Genomic DNA, 23,225 nt, shown 5'->3' with positions numbered 1-23,225 from the left:
ACTCACCGCACCATACGAATAAGCACGGGGTACAGACATGAGCCCTGGACTACAGAACCCTAAAAACCTGACAAGGATTCTCACCTGACTGAGCGACAATGAGGCTTCCCAGCGACAATGAGGCTTCCCCTCGCTAGATCGCGGCGAGATGCGCTACTGTGCCTCGCCGAGCTGCAATATATTGACATCGTCAATTAAGTTGCAGCTATACTATTTACAATTTATTTTGGTTTGATGTTAAAGAATCACTGAAATGAAAATGGAAGTTTTAAGTAAACATACAAATTAATTGATGCGCTGCAATTTTTTGTGTGCGGCGCTCGCGCGCTCTTTCCAAGCGTCATGCAAAAATAAAAAAGTGATTATCAATTGTAATCAGCAATAGTTTATTGTATTGATACATGTTACGTATCCTTGTCATACGTTGTATGACCCGCCGCGCACGAAGTGCGCGGCTCCCCCTGTATCGTCGAAACCCCTGTATCGTCGAAACCCCTGTATCGTCGAAACCCCTGTATCGTCGAAACCCCTGTATCGGCGAAACTCTGTATCGTCGAAACTCTATAGTGAAGCGACCGTGGGGGTCACCACGTGATACAAACGTATCCCAAATATCAGATACAAGATATATTCGGCTTCGCGCGCGAAGCCATGCAACATGGAGATTAGTGATTACACACAAGATATTGATTGTGCTTCTCTTTATTAGTAGCATAATTTAATCCCTCGATCTTTCCTTGACGGATGTTACTCGTCTAAATTTCTTCAAGGTAGCGCGCGCCGCGCCGCTTTCTGTTGGAACCCTGTTCTTGGGTTAATTAAATAACAAATAATACCCAATTATTATAAATACAAATTAGATGAATAAAGAGGTTATACAAATAAATGGTGTTTCAAATGTAACCTTGTTACTCTATGTACTCACCCTCAAATAGTGAATGAGTGATTAAAAGGTGATTGGTGTGACTCAGTTACTCACACTGCTCTAACTAATACACAATTCAATACTAAACTAAATAATGTCTTTTTACTATTAGATTAAACAACTATTAAATTAAAACTACTACTCTGATGATGATGTTCTTCTTACTATATGAGGGACTTCTGAATGATGAGGACTTCAACTAAACTGGAACTGATAACTATAATAAAAAACACTGGGGGAAAACTACCGTGAGTAAAGTGAAAGGTAAACCACGTGAAACTATAATGAAAGTGAAAGAGGAAGCAGGAACTCCTAGACTAAACTACTAAACTATAACTATAAATTACTTACCACTCTTTCCACGTCACAGAACACAGATCGTATCAGTCGACTGGAATCTGTGGGATCACTAAAACAACGTCACTCCTCTCCCTTCTGCTACGCTAGAGTCTGGAGTCGACAACGTCACTCCTCTCCCTTCTGCTTCGCTAGAGTCTGGAGTCAACTAAACACTGGACACTCCTCTCTCTTCTGTTACTTCAACTAGAGTCTGGAGTCGAGCCTTGTCTGCCTTCTGGAGTCCCTTTACCCCAACACTGTATATACAATCACTGGAACTAAACCTTTGCTAAAGTGAGATACAAGGTTAGTAATATGAAGTACAAAAACAAGCTTGACCATTGTTAATGATCTGGCCCGGCGCGCGCTACTTCGTAGCTCGTGCCGTCGGGCCTAACATTTCGAGAAGAAAGCGGCGCGTGCTACTTCGAAGAAATTTAGACGAGTAACATCCGTCAAAAACAAGCTACAAATAGAATTAAGATTCTAACACTTTCTTCTAGAAATGGCCCGATGGCAAGAGCTACGATCAAGTAGCGCGCGCCGGGCCAGATCATTAACAATGGTCAAAATCTTTCCTAATACTTTGTCTGAAACATACTAAAAATGACTATCATTTACAGATCTGTTTAAATTAGTTTCTTTTTTGAAAGCCTCTAATCTTATTTTAAAACTTAACACAGTCCCACAATTCTTGACATCCGAGGGGAGCTGGAGTTTGTTTCAATATTGTCTCACCTTCTCCGGAAGAAAAGAACTGTGGACTTTCTTCATTTTACTGCTACTTTTACTGCATTTACTGTTTGATACTTGACGGATGTTACTAGTCTAAATTTCTTCGAAGTAGCGCTTGCCGCGCTTTCTTCTCGAAATGTTGGCCCGATGGTTGTAGCGCGATGCGTTACTGTACCGCGCCGGCGCGCACTCAATAAGGCTTCTCGCAGCGATCGGCTAGATCGGCGAGATGCGCTACTGTGCCGCGCCGAGCTGCCATGAATTGACATCGTCAATTAAGCCCGATGGCGAGTGCTACGAAGTAGCGCGCGCCGGGCCAGACCATTAACAATGGTCAATTTGATACCACATTAAGACCAGATCTGCTCATACTGAACAAACCAGCTCCGTAATTGGCCAAACCACTTATCATTTTAAAAGATTCAATGAGGTCCCCACGAATTCGCCGCTCTGCCAGCGTTGTTAAATTGAGGATTTCCAGTCGACGACTGTATGGAAGAGTACCCACCTCGTGAATCAGACGGTTGACGGATGTTACTCGTCTAAATTTCTTCGAAGTAGCGCGCGCCGCTTTCTTCTCGAAATGCCCGACGGCAAGTGCTACGAAGTAGCGCGCGCCGGGCCAGATTATTAACAATGGTCAAATCAGACGGGTAAACCGCCTCTGGACGCTCTCCAGCTCCAAGATGATAAAATATTTAAATTCAAATTAACTGTATTTTATATTGAAAGCAATCACTGCCATTTAAAACTATAATTTAGACTTTGTAGTCAAATGATCGATCATCAGAGACTTCGTGCCTGCAAATCGGATTTATATTTTAAGCAAGTTATTGGTATTGATCGGAAGGCATGTAAAAAATGATTACTCTCAAGTATTTAAATAGTTGCTTCATTTACAGATCAAGTATACAGCTCCAACTTCAAAATACACTATTAGAATTTAAAAGACAGAATTCAAAAGACAGACTTCAAAAGACAAAATTCAAAAGACAGAATTCAAAAGACAGTCTTCTAAAGACGTATAAATATATATTTTATATATATATATATTGTTTACTATCTTATTCATTATACTGGACATGAGATGACGAAGTATCTTAAGCAGCACTTTATACCCCCACTTAGAACTTGATTAGTCACGAACAATAGAATCATAAAAAACCAATACAATAAAACATTTAGTAGAGGCTCTTACGGGCATTGTCTGCTTGATACGCTAGGGACCCCAGATACACCTTACTAGACGTATTTTTGACCGTAGAATCGATTAAAAATAGTTTCAAAATGATTGGACTGAGTTAGCACCGTTAAAATTGCAAAAAACCGATTTTGGGGCCAAAAATAGGCCAAAAAAGCATGTTTTTTGTTAATTTGAGCAAGTTAATTTTGTTGGCATGTCGGCAAAATTTGCATGAAGGTAGCTAAAAGACAGCCGCACAAGATGGTTAAAAAATTTTAAAAATCCCTCTATTTTAGTGCAGGCAAAAACCCAAAAAAGTGGTAAAAATTTTGACTTTTTTGCTTGAAGTTTGAATAATTTTTTGCAGTTGTATTAAATCAACCCAAAAATAGTCACATCGTGTTTGCCTAAATTTTTCCTTTCCGAGAAGTACCCACTTCATATACTTTATCGAAGTTTGAATATTGTCACTCCGCAAGCGTTTTTGCCAAATTTTCGACGCGCACTACGCGCAAAAGCATTTAGTTGTTATCAATTGGCACCCGCGCGTTCATCATAAATTTCAAACAGCTATAACTCAGCGAGATTATGTCCGTTCTAGCTCATATTTTCACACCAAATAGAAAATAATGTGATCTTATTGCTGACAAAATATGAATATAATTACTTTATTTGCCTTAGAGTAATAGACTGTCAAAGTTTAAAACGCGCATTGGTATAGCACGTGACTAATAAGGCCAAATTTATACTTCTTAACATATTATCGATCCTTAGACATCATACTATTGTGTCCAATTAGCGGTTAGGTCTCTAAACTCGTAGCAGAAAACACGTCTTTTTGCCCGTAAGAGCCTCTACTAATCTTGATCAATAAATGCCTAGCAGCACCAGACAGCAGCCGTGTATCTTTTTCGACTCCGTGGAGTCCCTGATGGACTTTTGTTTACTTTTGTTAATAATCGGACCAACCTTTCTTTCTCGAAACATGTATCCTACTGTATTGAATTATAGTATTAAGATGTGAAGATATACTAGATATTACAACGAAATAGAGGTATACCAAATTGGCCCTTGATATTAACTATAACCGTGTTGATAGTTTTAAATTTTGTATGTTGTAAGTATCTTAGTTTGTGAAGCGTTTACTCCTCCCCCTCAGCAAGACAGTTAGATTGTAGATTAATGATAATAATTGTCAAATGACGTTATATATTATATAACAGTTATAAATGTTCACTAGTTGTAGAGCGATTTCAAGAGTAGTGGTCCACAGGGGTCCGAAAAAGCCGTACAGGCACTTGGGTCCTTATCCTTGTCACTAATCTCAATTGGATTCGGTTTACACAAAACATGAACATTTAGACGTACACATTGACACGATATTTATTAGAAAGCAAAAAGTATAAAATAATACGTGCGTGCGCGGCTTGAGCCGCGCCGCATAAGAACGGATGCGTGCAGGGGCTGGAGTACGCTTGTATGTAGATTAATGAAATGTTGCATTGTAAATATTTAGAATTGACGATATATTATGATCTAATAGTAAATTTTACAAAGCTGGCTTTGGATTTAGGTAAGATTATAATTTATTTTTAAAAAACCACGGATTGTTTTAAATTTATTTCTATTTGTCGTATAATCATAAACAATTTAATCCTGTTTTCAAGAATGCGCGGCATTGGCGGCCAGTTATTGATTTATACATTAAATTGAATTTTAAATAGAAATGTGAATATATTAAAATTTAAAACTTTCAAAACGGAGGCTAATAAATATTATTATATTATGATTGTAAAATAAAGGATAAAATTTTAAATTTGTTTCACTAAAAATTTGTTTCACTATAATGAAGTGTCTTGATTCGAAATCCTTAAAACTACAGTGATTTCTTTCCGGGGAGACAAGAGGTATAAAAAGGAATTTTGTTGATATATAAAGTTTAGACTTAAAGCTGCAAGGCCATGTGTGAATTTCAAGTGGTTCAATGAATATTTTAGATGGGAATAATCTGAGGACAAATACTTTTTCCGCTTATAAATATTTTACCTGGGTAAGCACAGGGCTTCAATGCTCTATCTAATAGTTGTCATCCTAATCATAACCACAGGCTCCTACCAAGAACAGATACAAAATATCTTGAACCTTTTATATCTTATATTAAGGGTACACAGGTCGATGTAAAGAATAGTTCTATATTGTATATTTAAGCCTGGATGCTCACTAAGTTTACGGGGTCCTCGCCGCTCAAATTTAGCCATATTTAGTATATATTGACTTTGTATGTAAGACAATGTACGTCAGCTTATTGTGTCAATTATTTGATTTGATTTTTTTAGGCAAAGAATGTCACTAGTAGATTTTCATTCTTGGACTTCGACTTTAGAGTACAGTGTTTAATTCTAACTTTGATCATGGACTAGATTCCAGTGGATTTTGAAGTCTATATCCAGCGTGTAAAGTTGTGTGCACTTCGGATCAGGACCTATTCTAGAGCATGCTGGGTGTTGCGCAGTGGCGTAACGTTGCCTGTTGGCGCCCCCGCCGAAAATGCGCCCCCCTGTTGGCGCCCCCTCCCCTTTTGATGCCACTCCCTAAAATTGAACAAACTAGGTGATTTTAGAGGATACACCGGTAAAAATCTCTAAAAAAGCGTGTTTCTAGAGCAAAACGTGCAGTTTTGCTAGTACCTCAGTTAAGTTTTTCAAAAGTGTCCCACATTCAAACGACGATTTTGCGCCCCCCTAAGGTGGTGCCCCCCGCACAGCGGGGTCAGCGGAGCCCTTCGTTATGCCACTGGTGTTGCGTAAGAGATACATAACGAAATATCACCTTTTTTAAAAACTCTGTACATCAATCTTAACAATATGATTTGTGAATAGCCCGTTTTTAGATTGGTTGTGCCTGTTATGTTTATGATTGTTTTAGGGTCTCTCAGATGGAATGGGTCATAATGCCTTATGAAATTTTGCATTCTATGCAATTTAGCCAGGATAATTTTAGAGAGTATTGTATGGTATGAGACCATCACGAAATTGTGGCAACATCACTACTATATTTTAGTTTCACTATGTAAAACTGTAAATGATCATTTCATACACCATTTTCTTAAAATCACTAATTTTTCTATTTTCTACATAGGGAGAGGCTGATACAACTGCAGATAAAGTGCGTAAAGTCATTATAGCACTTTATAGGTTATAATAGGGACATGTTATGACACTGATTACTGCTGCCCTAGTTTTTCTTGCTGTCGTCAGGAGCAATGCTTTCGAGTTTTGGGATCCTGCTGAAGAATACCCTGGCCTGAATAACTACTTTGACAATGATTTCATTGGCAGTAGTTTTTCTGACCTGCAAAAAGATGTAAGTTTTAAAGAAATCTTTATTTTGTTATTTATTATTATTATTTATTATATTTAATCCATGATAATTGGTAAATTCACGTGTGTAGTAATTAACCATTAGCAATGAAAGTAATTAAAGACATGTCCATTTCTGCTAAGTAACGTTCTTGGATTGTCTTGCTCTGTTTCGAAGACGATTTTATTAAAAGAGACTCTGACAAATTTGGAGCATTATTAGCTTGATTTACTGTTTCATACAATAATTTGCATTATGTATCCTCAGTATCCCAACTTAGTGAAGATCTCATCTCTTGGAAAGACACCGGGGGAAAATGAAATGCATGAGATAACGATTACAAGTGACGTATCTTCTTGGCAGACAGCCAACAAGCCTAGTGTTAAGGCAAGTTTTTAGAATATTAAATTTATTTTGCTAAAAATATGTTTTTCAAGAAATTTCATTAGTGTCACAAAATCAACTGGTATGGGTCTGAAGTACGGTTTGATATTTCCGAGATCTAAAATTCCGATTAAATAATAGATTAAGATACAAAATTAACATTTGCTGCAGACAAATTTGTTGAGGCAAAACATTTTTGTTATTAAAACCCAATTTTCAGTATGTCGCAAACATGCATGGTAATGAAATACGTGGCCGAGGTTTACTTATGAAGCTAGCTTACTTCTTGTCAACACAATATGACTCTGATCAAGATGTGAGGGATATTTTGGACGCTACTGTCTTTCATCTGATCCCAACCATTAACCCTGACGGTTTTGATGAAGCCTATCCGAGTTGTTCCGGTGTTAGGGGCAGGTAGGTTTACTTACTGTTTCCTGTTTAAGCTTCCTCTCCAGCAACCAGTTTTGTTGTTAATTCTTCTGTGTATTCACCTTCAAGTGTTATTCTCATTTTCCTTGTCAATTTATATCAGGGATACCTGAAAAATTACTCTCTGTAAATTTTCAGATACACGAGTGATGGTACCGATATGAACAGGGACTTCCCATCGCATTGGTTTAGTGGCGTACGTGTCAAGACCTGCCGAGGAAACGCAAATGATTAAGGATTACGTTAGTCTCTAGATTGTAGATATATTGCATTTTAATCGATTGTACAAAAAATGATAACCATTTAATCCGATTAGCCGTAAATATTTAACACTTCTAACTTACTTAGAACGTTTCTTTGAAGTCCAATCAAAGAGTTTGCTACTGACATTTAATGCCATTAAAAGTCTGACAAGGGCTCCTCCTGAATGTGGGCCCCTTCTGACCTGGCACTTATATCCAGGCTAAGAAAGTGCCCGCTGTGATGGGCATCAGTTTTCACGACGGAGCGCTGGTAACAAACTATCCTTGGGACGGAGTACCGGACATTAATTCTGGAATATATGCAGCTTCACCCGACGACTCTCTCTTTATTAGCATGGGTTCGTTTCTTTATGATTTTTTAGGTATTTATCATGTTAGCAGGTCACGAAATTAAGTCCTGCCTACAAACAGTGAAGATACCAAAAAGCTTAAATCAAAGTTAAGCTAATTATTCCAATAATTAAATCATTGGCTTTCCCTCTTTGCATATTAGTGAGTGGTTGGTATTTTTAAAAGCCATTAATTAGTCGTGCAATTCAGAACAATTATTACTCTCTTGAGAATAATTATTTCCGTCCCAACTTGACCTGTGAACTAGACTTTCGATAACCCTTACCGACTAACTTTGCCATTGAACACACGGAAATTTAATTTCATAAATGATAATTCGTGATATTGTTTCTATAATTAGCGATATTGTTTTTGCGTATTTTACCGATTCTCGGAAGAGGTTTGATTAACGGCTCTAATTTTAGCTCTCGTCACTTCAGACCTTTCTCCCAGTACAATAATTGTCCCTTCTCAAGAAACATATCATTCTTCAGAGTTATAACCTAGACTTCTGAAAGTACTAAATGTCTGTTTGAAATAGAAATTGCACTGTCCAAGACGTAATAACCTAAACATAATATGATTTGCAATTAACAATATTCTGCCAAATGCTAACTAGTTCAATGATTTATAAGTTTATTAAGTCTAATCATACAAGAATTATACAAGAACATCTAATTAGCTTGTTAATATCATTAATGATCTCTGCTTTGCAACAGAACCAAATTTCTATAACAGTGACCAACAACTTTTACCAAAAGCTTATTAGCTCCAGTTCCACTCAAGTAAATGTGTTTTGAATACCCCAGGGTACGTGGCTGAGTTACGGCTTCGTTAATAACAAATATAACTCCATTACCTTTGTCGCAGACAGTCTGTGACTGAAGGTGTAAGAAGTATGGCTTGGTAACCCAGCATATTGGTAATATTATGGCTTGTTAATTATACGGTTGGGTAACACTCTATATCTATGCTGTTTAATACTTTCAAATCCGCACAAAATTACCACTAACTTTTCTCAGGGACACGAGCTCACGGGCTCACCGACAAACTCCTGACTATACTGACAGACAATTACACTAGACTCAATAAAGAGGTTCACATATTTGGGTCTAACGTTGGAACAACGATCAACACTTGCCTTGACATGTTATATCCCCGATATATTGAAGTTTCGCCGCCTTTAAACACCTTTCTGGGTTCATCCTCAATTATTTTAACAGAAATAAAACTGCCAGTACTTGACGGACAGTTTGACACAATGATAACCCCAAACTGCTCCTCAAACAGCTGACCAGTTTAAAATAATGGAGATAAGTTCGTTTTGTGTACAGATATCAGCAAATAACAGTCTATCCTTCATTTCAGCCAAGACGTACTCCCTTAATCACAAACAAATGTACAAACCCTCGGCGCAGTGCGGTCACGACGATTTTAAGGACGGTATAACCAACGGGAACAAGTGGTACAAGGTTTACAACGGAATGCAGGATTGGAACTACTTTTACAACGACTGCTTTGAAGTTACTATTGAACTGGGTTGTTGCAAATACCCAACCGGTTCGTCAAATCCATTATCCATCATATAAAAATAGCATCAATATTGATTATTGATTACTAGAAATTTTCATTTTGATACTAATAATGTTAGAGTAGTCTGTTTTGATTATCAGAACGGTTTTTTAGTTAAGAGGACACTCATTTTATTGTAGACAGAACATACATATATGTATATTTATTATTTTGTTTCAAGTTAATGAAGAACATGATATTATACCATGAGGAGCATGATAATATTTCAGCCAACCCCACTAGGATAAATAATTTAATAGTTATAACTCTAATTATTACTATTAATATCGTTATACCGACAGCTGTACCCACCCCTCTTCTAACTTAAATCTCAAATTTGCCACATCCTCAGACGCTGCCTCAACATACAGCAATGTTTGGTCGGATAATTTCGACAGTATATTGGCCTTCAGCAAGCTCGCAAACTACGGTATCAAGGGTCGAGTCACAGACTTCAAGGGAAGCCCTATGACAGGTAATTAGCTCTACCCGAGCCCGGAGCCTAACTCCTTATCTTACCGAAAATCCTGTTTTCATTGTCTGATATGCCGACTTCAGAAGTCAAATCTAGAGTACATAGCGGGTCTCTCAGGTACCTAGCTTTAGTTGGTTCAAATCATTCCCTAGTAAATTGTAAATTGTTGCTACATAATATGATCGGTCCAAATACGGATTAAAGCGGCATGAAATAATTTGTGTAATTTGTTGTCTTTACCCGCGCCCCTCAGGTGTGACTATAACGGTATCTGGGGTAAGTAAGACCATCAAAGTGAGGCACCCGGAGGGGTATTTCTGGAGACCACTTCTAAAAGGAACGTACAACATCTCCGCGTCTAAACCCGGCTACTACCCTCTCAGCCGCAGGTACAGCGACCCGGGGCCGGGGGGATATTTACTACACGGGGGAGGGGGGGGGGGGGGTACCTGCTACCCGGGGGAGGGGAGGGGTACCTGCTTCCTGCTACCCGTTTATATCTCTCTGTCTGCAAGCCATGAAATTGAGTCTACATTTTTGTTGTACTTTCTGGTCTTCTCAGTTCTCAAGTTCCAAAGAATTGAAATATTTAACCTTCTCAGGAATATTGAGGTGATGGAGAACGAGTCGACGGTGGTGCCTTTTATCCTGATAGCTAAAAACCCATCACAAGTAAGGAGAAAAGCCCGCAGACGCAAGCGATCTATGTAATGTGTAATGCCTGTGTTGTGTATCTGTTTTAGATAACGCTTAGTAGGCTAAGCTTAGCTTAGCAGGCTTAGCTTAGCAGGCTTAGCTTAGCAGGCTTAGCTTAGCAGGCTTAGCTTAGCAGGCTTAGCTTAGCAGGCTTAGCTTAGCAGGCTTAGCTTAGCAGGCTTAGCTTAGCAGGCTTAGCTTAGCAGGCTTAGCTTAGCAGGCTTAGCTTAGCAGGCTTAGCTTAGCAGGCTTAGCTTAGCAGGCTTAGCTTAGCAGGCTTAGCTTAGCAGGCTTAGCTTAGCAGGCTTAGCTTAGCAGGCTTAGCTTAGCAGGCTTAGCTTAGCAGGCTTAGCTTAGCAGGCTTAGCTTAGCAGGCTTAGCTTAGCAGGCTTAGCTTAGCAGGCTTAGCTTAGCAGGCTTAGCTTAGCAGGCTTAGCTTAGCAGGCTTAGCTTAGCAGGCTTAGCTTTGTTAGCTGGTTCTCGTGATTGTGAATTTACTTAGGAATATTACCTACTTTATTTTTGCACAGAAAGCATTATTTTTATTAAAATTGTCTTACTTATCAATAACCTTTTCACTGCATTCTATGGATAAAACTTATTGAGATAGGACAGTTGAACACTATAGACTATCAGTATTTTATCGGAAAAGAATTGCCAACCGACGGCAGCTCGTTTCTAGCAAATAATAAGTAGGAACTGTCACTTGACACGAGATATGATTCTCCGTCATCACCGACTAATCACATAGTTGGTTCTCTTCGCTGTTGTTAAAAGTTTCATGCTGTTTCATTGTGCTGTTATATTGCATTTCACGCTCGTTCATGTTTCGTGAAACATTATTCATTTAATTGATTGTGAGTTTTGCAACGAAATGTAACTGCTAGGAAAGCAAGTTGCATGTGTCTAGTGGCATTTTTTTGGAATGGTGATTCTATTGATGGTATTCCTATATATTCGGAAATAGGGGTTTAAATTTAATAACCTGAGTTTTATTATTACATTATTTGTCAACTTTAAACAAAGAAACTATCTAAGACACACCGATGACAGGGAACTGCTTAAATGATTGCACTTTGTGCTTCGAAATTCTAATGTAGTAATGCAGGCTTGTTGTCTCCAGAGGCTTGTTTGTCATTGGTAAGTTATAGCTCTTCTGGTCTTTGTATAAATCAGCACTTTCGGCTGATTTGTCCCTGAACCAGGAATCCTGAAGCGGACAAAAGGTCCTTAGACACCCTTACCGCAGCTTATAGAGGAGTAGTTCACTTTGTCGGGCTATCCCACGAAAATGATTACCAACGCGCGCCCCTTCTTGGGTGTTTATAACCGTCATCCAAGAATTATTTTCATTTGTATTTGACGCCGGGCGGGATGAAAAATCAACTACGATCTATCATTAAACTATTGGATCTGTCAGATAAGTGACGAATGTCTCACATTTCTGTTACAAAACGTATAATAATGTACCCTCACAATATCACTGTTGTATTTATAAAATATATAGTTCTAAAAGTGTGCTCGAGCACGGTACAATTGTTTTAATGTACTTATACAGTTATACAGTACTGTTATAGGTGAAACAGGAAAACGAATGGTCGAGTCACGATGTGCATGAATGTGCCTGTATATTGTGGGGTATGTGGTGTATCTGGAGAACAATAAATATCGGGTGTGTATGACTACTATGTGTGCATTGCGCAGCGTTGCACTGAACACATGTGCAGACTCATTTCCGTAAAATTAGTACAATTTAGGAATTCTTGTTTGTAGCTCGGAATATCCTGTACCTTCATGTTGCAGAGCTGAAAATAATGTATGTGTAAATTGGTGCAAGACAATCGGGGTAACAGTTTTCAGGGGCGTCCAATTATTTGTGGTAATGTTAAGGACAAGAAGTCTGGCTGGAATTGAGAGCTGATGTATTTTAGTTAAGTCATCGCTAAATAATCCCCCTCCACATCGCTAAACATTCGGTGAATTCCATGCATTTTAGCTTTTCATCTAGTAATATATGTTAAAAACGTGGTAAAGTATATATAATATCATGTAAAGTATGCTTCCTGTCGTTTGTAAATTCCAGACAGGGGCGCAGTCTAATAGGAGCTCTAAAATTAGCCGTCACATTGTCCCTTTGAGTACCTCACCATAATTTATTATCTGTAATTAATCCCAACAACCTGGTAACCCTGGTAACCCTGGTTACCAACAAGGAGTACGTTTCTAAACTTGACTTTGTAGTTGGTACAGTACGTATCATTAATTTGGTATCAAGAAACTTGTTTATTAATAACAGGAGCGGTGACTTTGATGGAAACATTGGAACTTTGAAACACATACCTTTACAATAAGATGGTCAGGTGCACATTCTTGATTATCACTGCACCTGCTTGGGCTTGCGATGCTGGGGTCTAGCAGTAGTTGTACGAGGGGAGCATTGCACGTGGTCTAGAACCAAGAGTGGAACCAAGAGTAGAACCAAGGGTTTGTCTCGTGGTGCAGTAAGGAATTATATATATATATATATATTATATATATATCGTACAGTATCGTATCAGGAGGCTCAGTTTTTATTCGAGGTCAAAGTGTTAATGTTCGAATCTCGTAGAGGTGCAGTATTGAGGAATCTTCTGCATTTGTCTTATGACACTCGAGTCACACCTCAGTACCACAGCTTAGTGACACGTGCTTAGTGACACGTGCTTTGTTGAATGTATCACTCACTTAGGGCCGTCTCCATTCGTTTCTAAAATCAGATACATCAACAGACTTATTTCTGTGGACCAATAGTGCTTGTAACAGTGGGAATTATCTTTTTAATACTGGACATTACAATAAGTAAAAATAATGCATATGATGGAATATGTAAAGTGTAAACGTTGCTATGACAATGCTTGCCGTCGCTTTTACGGTGTTTACCCGAGATATTGCAGGAGATATCGCAGGAATGGCACGTGCGTTTCCTCAAGTGTTATAGCAGAAGCTACTTTAATATTGCGGCAAAGGGAAACAAGATATTCATTTATGCCATAAATTGCATAAATATATATAATTTTTATTCATGTATTAAATCTATTCTTTGTATTAATTAATTTATTCATCCATTTGCACATTCATTATATTAAGACGCAATATAACGCTTTTTTCGTCCAGAAACATCGTTCAGTACAGTACTTGCAATATGTATGAAGTGAGCATTGAGCAATCCTACAGCATACTAGTTAGAAATCTACAGTAGATGGAGGGGCAGGGTAAATAGAGGTATTCCGTAGAGGTAGTCCGTACGTGACTACATCTACGTGACTATAGATAACGCTGATTCGCTCCTAAAACCAACACTTTGGTTAAGGAAGATAGGCTCGGTATCACGGAGGCCCTAATTGAGGTTTAACTGTACTTTACCCTGATTTTCAGAACTCCATTATTTCGCAATCACAGATATTTGAGCTCCTTATAGCAGAACAAAGGGTAGATCAGCTGTTTAAAGGGTAGATCAGCTGTTTAAAGGGTAGATCAGCTGTTTAAAGGGTAGATCAGCTGTTTAAAGGGTAGATCAGCTGTTTAAAGGGTAGATTAGCTGTTTAAAGGGTAGATTAGCTGTTTAAAGGGTAGATCAGCTGTTTAAAGGGTAGATCAGCTGTTTAAAGGGTAGATCAGCTGTTTAAAGGGTAGATCAGCTGTTTAAAGGGTAGATCAGCTGTTTAAAGGGTAGATCATCTGTTTAAAGGGTAGATCAGCTGTTTAAAGGGTAGATCAGCTGTTTAAAGGGTAGATCAGCTGTTTAAAGTGTAGAATGTAGATCAGCTGTTTAAAGGGTAGATCAGCTGTTTAAAGGGTAAATCAGCTGTCTAAAGGGTATATCAGCTGTTTAAAGGGTAGATCAGCTGTTTAAAGGGTAGATCAGCTGTTTAAAGGGTAGATCAGCTGTTTAAAGGGTAGATCAGCTGTTTAAAGGGTAGATCAGCTGTTTAAAGGGTGGATCATAATCAGCTGTATCCCATCACGCACAATGAAAACCACCACGTCATGTGAATGTGGTTAGGTAACTTCATGGTAGATCTGGTATGTGACGCAAATAGTTTAGAGGTATGTTGAGCAATGTTTTGGTGAGAGCTCCAGTACATTTACTTGGGGATCTTAAGTGCTTTATTTAATGGGAGGCGGTTCATACCTGTGCTGTCTCCGACCACTACTAGTTTATACCTGTGTTGTCTGAGAGCACAGGTGATGTTACATCACATGTACTTGCTAACCACGTGCTCAAGAGATAGACTGTATAGTACAGCGATGTTGAAATCGAATGTTTAACTATATCTTTGAAACTTTCTGCATATTTATTTAGAGGTAAAACGTGGGCTGATATACGCAGTCTACAAATGTGTGATAATTAAAGGTTCTCTCCTGCTCCTCCTCACAGTCTATAACGGACTGCGCTGAGAAATGTTCTATTTGAACTATTTCACTTGAAGGTATTTGATTTCACAAGACAGCTGTTAGTAAATAGTACCGGTCACTTCTGTTGAACCCATATTAAGAAGTTGTGGGTCCGTATCTGCAACAAGCTCTGGGAATTATTATAGACGGATGCAATGTTGCTACTAAATGTGCAGTCCACCCGTTTGGGGATATAAACAGAACTTAACTGTGACATTAGACTGCTGACTACATCCGGTATTCTTGAGATATAATCGGTATTTGCAGTGTACTTTAAATAACTCACCCTGGATAAGACAGGGGTCCCAGGTAATTCTATTGTTTCATATCGGCACAAGTGCCATAAGTTTAATTAATCTTAGACACCGAAAAGGGCTGTAATTGCAGTCATGGTTGATGGGTCCTGATCTAGACTCAATAACCGTGATACTATCAGAAACTTGTCGTTATTCAGACCCTACTATTGTTATTGAGACCCTAGCTAGACGGTACGTGACACGATGTTGAGTTCAGTCGGGCTGTAACAAAGTTAGAATTATTGTAATTTAATCAAAATATATGCGTCCATGTCAAACAATGCGATAAGTGAGTGTTTAAAACTATTTCGATAGTTGGTCACTGACTGTCACTCCCTAAAATAGTAGAATTAGGTTTAATGTTTTATTATAACTGGTGAAACCTTCCACTGTGCCTTTATTAACCACAGTTGGTTCTTTACAACGACGCCAACATAATCATTCGCTTATTAATACTTTTAAAACATTATTACATGTATGTGACAGCCTCAATTTTCCAAAGATAAAGTAAAACATTTATAATCAAGACTCATTCAACTATCAATACATTTAAAACATTATTATATTTATCCACATAGTATGTGACACTAGTAGCAATTTCCCTAAGACGTACAAAGATAAAATAAAACATTTATAATTAAGACTATTGTCTCCTTAGTGTATATGCCATTGTGTAGAGTGTACAGTTGCGAGAAAATGTAGTTTCTATTAAACAAAAGATAATGCTGACAGTCGAGTAGACTATACAATCCACGTGTCTTCACACTCTATATTATGAGGGTGTGGTCAAATTTACCGCAATCCGATACGATACTGTGTCTGTACCATTTTACTTTGTCAATATTATTGACTATTCAGTACAGTCACAAAACTTCACTAAAGATTGTATTACATTATCACAGAATTATTTTACTACTCATTTCTCGTTTTATCGACCAAGTAAACTGTAAAAGTATTTATATTGCATTTGGCGTCACATTTTATTAAATCAAAAAATCTAAGATCTACCTACTTACGCACAGAAACCAAATATTCCATCGAATATAAAAATATGTTTAGTTGGTGGTACACAGAGAAACCTAAGATTGAATCCAACTAAAATATCTTTATATATAGTGTAAACGTGGAGCATGGTCCAGCTAAACGGTCCGACTCTGCTTTATTTAAAGTGGTCAGTCTCACGGCTGACAGGTCAGATTGATGCGTGCAATCACCGTCAGACAGTAATATTCCTATTATTTTAATAGTTAAGAGATCTCCAATCTTAACCCATAAATAAAGTGAGGACCTAGAGTTACAAAGTAGCACTATAAATCTCCCGCCGCCCAGCACAGCTCGGTAAGTGGTTGTAGCCGCCCAGCGCAGCCCAGTAAGTGGTTGTAGCCGCCATGCTTTCAGTCTAGCTTGCAACTAACTGAGTGTGGCACTAGGAGTGTGGCACTAGGAGTGTGGCACTAGGAGTCCAGCTCGCCACCTCCCTCTTACTCCAACAACACGGCACACAGTTTAAACCTTGTGTACAGGGCGGTTTGTGAGCGTCTCCTTGGGGAATTGCGTGGTGACATGCGGACACTGATTACTGATTAACATCCTGTCCTCCCCAATAGTGCTCATTCTAACAGGTGTTTTTCCAGTGACCTAACAACACTGTGTCATCCTCTGAAAGTCGGCATTCTCTCTGTGCTGCGCCACTAGCTTCTTTAATCTTTATGTACGGGAGCTTGAAGGCGTGATGTTTTGTCTTATCAGTATTTCAGTAGAATGATATGTTATGTAATTTGACTGTCATACCAGGGCCGAATCAATGTGTCAACAGTAAAGGCTTTTTTGCTGTTTCTCTATACCACTACTTTCTATTATTATAAACCCCTCCGGGATAGAATAAGATTCTGATAATCCCGGCTCCCGCTAAATAGATTCTGATAATCCCGGCTCCCGCTGTTAGTTTTTTCCCGCTGAATAAATAACCCCGGCAGAGCTTTTATAATCCCGCCCCGCTAATTTGGCTCAACAAGATTTGTTTTGTTTTGATATTCCATGAGAATTTCAACCGCGTACTGTCACGTGTTTTGATGACGTGTATCACGTGACTAACTACTACGACGCGCATTGGTAAAAAATGTCACGTGACCTATGGCTTAACGTAAGAACTATAAATACACTCGATCTACGTATCGGTCTAATTGCAGGCGCTGGCAAAACTCCAGCACACTACATTACTTAAACTCTTACATTAATTGGACCAGTTCCAAAACTTGTCTCGACGGTTACATTTGATTTTGTCCGGTTCGGTTAATTTTGTCGAGTTTGATATAAGCCATGTATTATAGTCGTCTACTTTGATGAACTTCATGACACGATATCATTATTAGCTTTTATCGCTTGCCAGGCTTAACTCGACGCCCCTTATCGATATTCATATTCATTCAACGTTCTGACTGAGGAATAGTGTTTAGATATAACGCCAATTTCAAAAGTCATAGTACCTTAGTTGTATTTATTTGGAAGTCCCCAATTCCATTTCATATTTTCCATAATGATCTCATATAGCTAGAATTAAGAGTAAAATGTCAAATTTGTTGGTCCTAGCACTTACCCGGAGGGGTTTATAACACATAACACCGGCACGCTTAAGTTATATTAAAATAACCCCTCGTGCTAAAGCACGTCGGGGTTATTTTCATAATAATCCCTCGTGCTTCGCACTCGAAATTATTATAAATTTTTCCCGCGCGTCGCGGGAAAAATTGAAATATAATCCCTGCGCATGCCGGGGTTATGTGTGTTATAATCTCCTTAAGTTTTAACAGAGCATCCTAATTACGATTAGCCACAATGTCTCTATTTGTGGGGAGCTACTTTAATAGTTACCACGTACCGTCCACTTTACCGTGCGACAATGTTCCCCTGATGTCCTAAATCTGTCGGTACAATGATAATTATACCACTGATAGTCGCCATGACACCAGTGTGGTCTGGTATTATTGAACAGAGCAATTAGTTGAGAGTATGTCCGTAGTCCGCACTGCAGGTCGCTAAACTGTCGGCCAAACATGTGGACTAAATCATATTACCAATCGCTCACGAGAGTAAATCTCTCCTTATATTTGTAACGGTGTAACTTAATGTTGGTCGTTAGAGAAAGCTCTAAATTTAATTTTTTATAATAAAAGTTGACTTGGTAACTAATGTGACCATGGATTCTTAACGTAATGATGACTGAATAAATACAGAGTTCCAGAAAATAGAAGAGTCCCTCTTTTCTTTTTATCTTGGCATCTGCAAGCAAAAAATTGTATGTGGTTTTATTGTCTGCGCTATACAAAATACAAGGTCATTTTTAAGTGGTAACGCATGACTCTCTTTTCAAAATCCAATTATTTTCAATGCTGGTAAGAATATGATCTTACTACCATTTATTACTGGACAAAAAAAGTCGAGATATGAGAGTTTGCTTTTCGTCATTAACGCGGAAGTGCCATTTCTACGCTTTGTGTCCATTTACATCAATAAAAAAGTACTAGAAAAGCACAATTCTTTGAAACATAAAGTGTTGAACAGTGTGTGTATAAATACATGTGAGGCGTAAATTATATAGATATCCACTATCTAGAGTTAATGAGAGTTAAGGTGTAACAAGAAACCTACTTGTCACTGAAGAAGTTAGTGACGTTGTGACGTTGTGACCAAGCTATCCCACTGGGATTAAAACGTCACTAATTTACCCCACCCCCTACTTTCCGGTATTTTCCGCTTCGTTGGTCACTGTGGTGATGACAGTGCTGACAAAACGCATTGCTAATTACATACCTTAAAAGTCATGAAGTGACACCATCCAGTCATGATGTAAACCTCTGATTTGTCACAAGTCAAGAATATATGTGCTCCTAAGATGTTAATCTTGATACAAATACCCAAGGTTGTCAAGTTGTGGAAATAGATAATTCAATATTTGTCACTTTCAACTAAAGACCAGTAATGTGTTGAGAGTAAGTGTGATGGGGAGCAGTATGGTTAAGAGAGATAGAGAGAGAGAGAGAGAGAGAGACAACAATGTGGTCGATATAATAAACAAATTTGTGCACCAAAGGAGACTCAGCACCAGTGCTGTCACTCTTCTATAATGTTACACTGTTGTAACCTCTTCACACTGTAACTTTAAAGTCAGCAGATCCGTGAACTTTTAAGGTTTTTTCACTCATTACAGCTTAATACAAGTTTAGATCTTTATCAGCCTGATTTTGGTCTGAAGCCAATGTTTGACTGTTCCTTTTTGCAGGGACATTTCCGTGACGAAGCAAGAAAGGTTAGCGTGAGATGTGTGATATTTAGGGGTGATAAGTGCCTGAAATTACGTGTGAATGTGTGAGGACACGCCTGATTTGAAGCATGTTCGCAAACTTATGTTCTGTGATGAGAGTCAGAAACCAATTTGTGCAGCCCTGTTATACTTCGTGTGACCTGACAAATGTGCGGAATGTTTCTCCACCTACCTAGCATGTGACTTGACTACGATCAGTATCGACAATTTGACGACATACTAACAACCCCAGCCGGGCCTCTTTCTAAATATTTATATCTTATTAGACGTAGAGCCAGCGATCGTTCTGTTAGCCATGATTTATGAAATACCGAATATTTCTGTCAACATGTCCTGCTATTCGAGCTTTATATTTGGTTCGGTAACTGGTGATAAGTAGAACCCAGAGGACTTCAGCGAGCTTATTCCAGGGTAGTTCAGAGCAAAAGAGGCCGCCTAGAATTTGAAGTGTGTTGAACTTGAGAGGTAATTAGTTAATTGGAAGTTAATTGATTGTGTGCCATGCTGTGAAAACACAGTCAGATCAAACTGTAACCCAGCCGTTAAGCGTACTTTTGTGAGACACAATTTAAGGACTGAAACCCTCTAAATTTCCTCACTTAAACTTTGCACTGAAACCTTTAAACCACCTCACTTTATTATCAGTATTAATGAGTTTGGGAGAACTAACTCGTTAGTACTGCTAAGCTGGGTCTAGATAAGACAAAGCCTTACAAGAAACGGAAAGATGAAAAAACTCATCCGGTGACGTAGTAATCGTGTTTGAACTCTGAACCGAGCCTGGTTAAAATGGGGTTCGCTAGTAAGTCAGAACAAAGTGAACACCAGTTCTGGATAAAACTACATACCAGAATATTGGGATGCGGCAGTCCTGAACGCTATCTGCTACCGTCTAGATCCGACTATATCTGCACTTTTTGATCTGAATGACTCGACTGTAAAGGTATCTTGCATGATCTGCTAATCACAACAATAATATGGGAGTTTTTTTGCATGATTCTGCTTTGATTTTCAGATTTTGATAATACCAAGATAGTTGGTCATTAATAAACGTTTGATTTAAACTTTAGGTTTAAGCTATCGAATGGCTGATACCTCAAATCACAGTTTCTATAATTCTTTAATTCATCATTATTATCAGCAAAGATTCGAGTTTTCTTCCCTCCTTTTTCAACTTTGCTATCGCTGGGTTTGGTTTTATTCAGTTACGCTAGAGCATTTTTATAGTCAGGCTGCCTTCTATTTGCACTGCTACTTTTGATTGCAAACTTCAGTTAAATGATCATTCCCGGTTGACCAAGAAAGGAATGACTTGTATAGTTATCCAATGAGGTGAACTTCCAGGAAAATAACACGAATGAACAAAATTCGTCCGTTGAGGATGAAAATACCGAAAGAGAGGACGAAAATGAAAATGTTGAGGACAATGAAAGTATAGACAAATCTAAGAATATGGACGGAAATAAAGATGTAGACGAAAATGATAGTGTGGACGATAGCGAAAATGTTGACTACAATGATATCGGAGACGGTACTGGAAATGGTAGTGCTAGGATAGGAGAGGGCCCTGAAGAGAAGGTCCTGGAGGGGAGCCTGAGTTTGCTGTTGATCCTACAGATTTTCCTCCGGATATAGTTGACTTAAAAGGTGAAGAAACAGACGGAACAGAAAATGAAAACCAGGTGAACAGAGTTACTGCAATTCTTGATATTGCTGTTAAATATTTGTTTTCTACCCTTGCTAACGTAGATTTACAGGAATCATAAGCATAAGAATTATAAGGATTTGCTGGATCAGTTGATCAGCCGATATCATTGTTTTTTGGTTAGGAATTATAAGCTTATATTCATCCATTAAAGTCTCTGCAAACCCAACTTGAGCCTGTTGTTCAACAAATGTTGTCTAAATATCTATAAAATATGTTGAGTGTAGAATGTAGATATCTCCATTTTAAATTTTCTTATTTCGGAACTAAATTGTTCAGCCATTGTGCTGTAACTTTTGAGTTTTGAATTAGAGCTGTAGTAAATTTGTGTCTTACTCAGAATAAGAATTAGCAGAGGGGCCTATATTTTGAATTCTGATCCCGTAGGCGTTGTTATAATGTAAGATGCAATGAATTATACAATATACATTGATAATATGACGCAAAATGTGATATTCCATGCGGCTCTGATTTATTAATTATTGTGCAATAGGTATAACAGGTGTACACTGCATTGAATCAGGCATCAATAATCATTGAGTATACACTTGTAACATAATTAATTAACTGGTATATCGACAGAGTGGATTTGAGGAGATCTGCTGTTGAAAGCAAACACTCTGCTAAACAACAGATTATCCTCAAGTAAGAGATCTGCTGTTGAAAGCAAACACTCTGCTAAACAACAGATTATCCTCAAGTAAGAGATCTGCTGTTGAAAACAAACACTCTGCTAAACAACAGATTATCCTCAAGTAAGAGATCTGCTGTTGAAAGCAAACACTCTGCTAAACAACAGATTATCTTAAGTAAGCACACACTAAACCCTGAACTTACACCAGATGTCTGTGTGGACGGATCTACCCCCACCAGCTGTAAGAAGTAAATTCACTCGGCCCCACTCCTTCTCCCTACCTCTCACCACCACCTCCTCTCCCTTCTCCCCTAGTAACCTCTACTCTAGTCCCTTCACCACTGTTATTATTGACACTGTTCTACGAAATGTAAGGATCATCCTTCATCTGACATCAGCCCAGAGCATTGGAAATGATTTATTATTTTCGGGCTTTTTTCTGAAGTGCCTATTTCAAATTTTCAAAGATCGTTGATTGTCCTTCAGCCTTCGTGATTTATCTGCCTTTAAGCATTTGATTGTAAGTTTTTCCTTTTCCTGGTTGTTTAATTGCTATTTTAAAACGCTTCATTTTGTTTAATTTCGTTCTTTGTTGGATGACTAATCTTCTTACGGTTGAATACTGAACGAATGACATTTACCTTCTTCAATTGCACCTCTTTTGGTTTATGTACACAGACGTCTTGATTCTAATTACTATTCAATTACTTGCATGCATGTTATATATTGATGATTCTTTTACATTTGCCGACATCAAAGAATGGGAATCGGCACAAAGAAATAAGTGTGAAAATCGCAATAATTATCACTTTGTTGTGAAAATGACATTTTATTGTTATCGACTGGAACGGGTGAATGATTAGCCAAGTTTTAGCACAAACCTTTTGAAAGAGCAAGACCTGATTTATTCAGGTTTTTTGGATGAAATTGGCATGGTTTTAAGAGTAGTGGTTGAAAAAAGGAGTTTAAAATATTTTTCCAAAGTATTGCAGATAAATTCCTTATTCTAGTTCTAGTTTGATAGGTGTTGCTGTGATTTCATTCGACACGCCAAAAAGAAAAATATTTCAACAGGACTTCAACAGCCTATCGCACCTTTTTTTTCGAAACATTTTTCCCAACAAATGAATTTGTTGAATTT

The 23,225-nt window shown here is 38.2% G+C and overlaps 1 protein-coding gene across 2 annotated transcripts; it reads left to right on the top strand.

The window, feature by feature from the left end:
* The first annotated feature begins 6,318 nt into the window (after positions 1 to 6,318).
* LOC134825894 (carboxypeptidase D-like) lies at positions 6,319 to 22,475 on the top strand. 2 transcript variants are annotated; one of them, XM_063838090.1, is made up of 12 exons: positions 6,319 to 6,545; positions 6,810 to 6,929; positions 7,147 to 7,343; positions 7,497 to 7,600; positions 7,821 to 7,959; positions 9,320 to 9,511; positions 9,876 to 9,998; positions 10,252 to 10,387; positions 10,601 to 10,670; positions 19,704 to 19,730; positions 21,090 to 21,427; positions 22,293 to 22,475. In XM_063838090.1, the coding sequence occupies exons 4-11, from the start codon at positions 7,586 to 7,588 to the stop codon at positions 21,378 to 21,380; spliced, it is 993 nt and encodes a 330-aa protein (XP_063694160.1). In that variant the 5' UTR covers positions 6,319 to 6,545; positions 6,810 to 6,929; positions 7,147 to 7,343; positions 7,497 to 7,585; the 3' UTR covers positions 21,381 to 21,427; positions 22,293 to 22,475. The 2 variants fall into 2 exon arrangements, with proteins under 2 accessions (XP_063694160.1, XP_063694161.1); XM_063838091.1 differs by lacking the exon at positions 19,704 to 19,730 and having other exon boundaries at positions 22,293 to 22,474.
* The last annotated feature ends 750 nt before the right edge of the window (positions 22,476 to 23,225 follow it).

This window comes from Bolinopsis microptera, chromosome 1, assembly GCF_026151205.1.
Source record: "Bolinopsis microptera isolate Bmic1 chromosome 1, MBARI_Bmic_1.0, whole genome shotgun sequence".
In the NCBI taxonomy this organism is placed as follows: Eukaryota; Metazoa; Ctenophora; class Tentaculata; order Lobata; family Bolinopsidae; genus Bolinopsis; species Bolinopsis microptera.
Note: the sequence above shows the minus strand (reverse complement) of the source record. Positions and strands in the feature narration are given on the sequence as shown.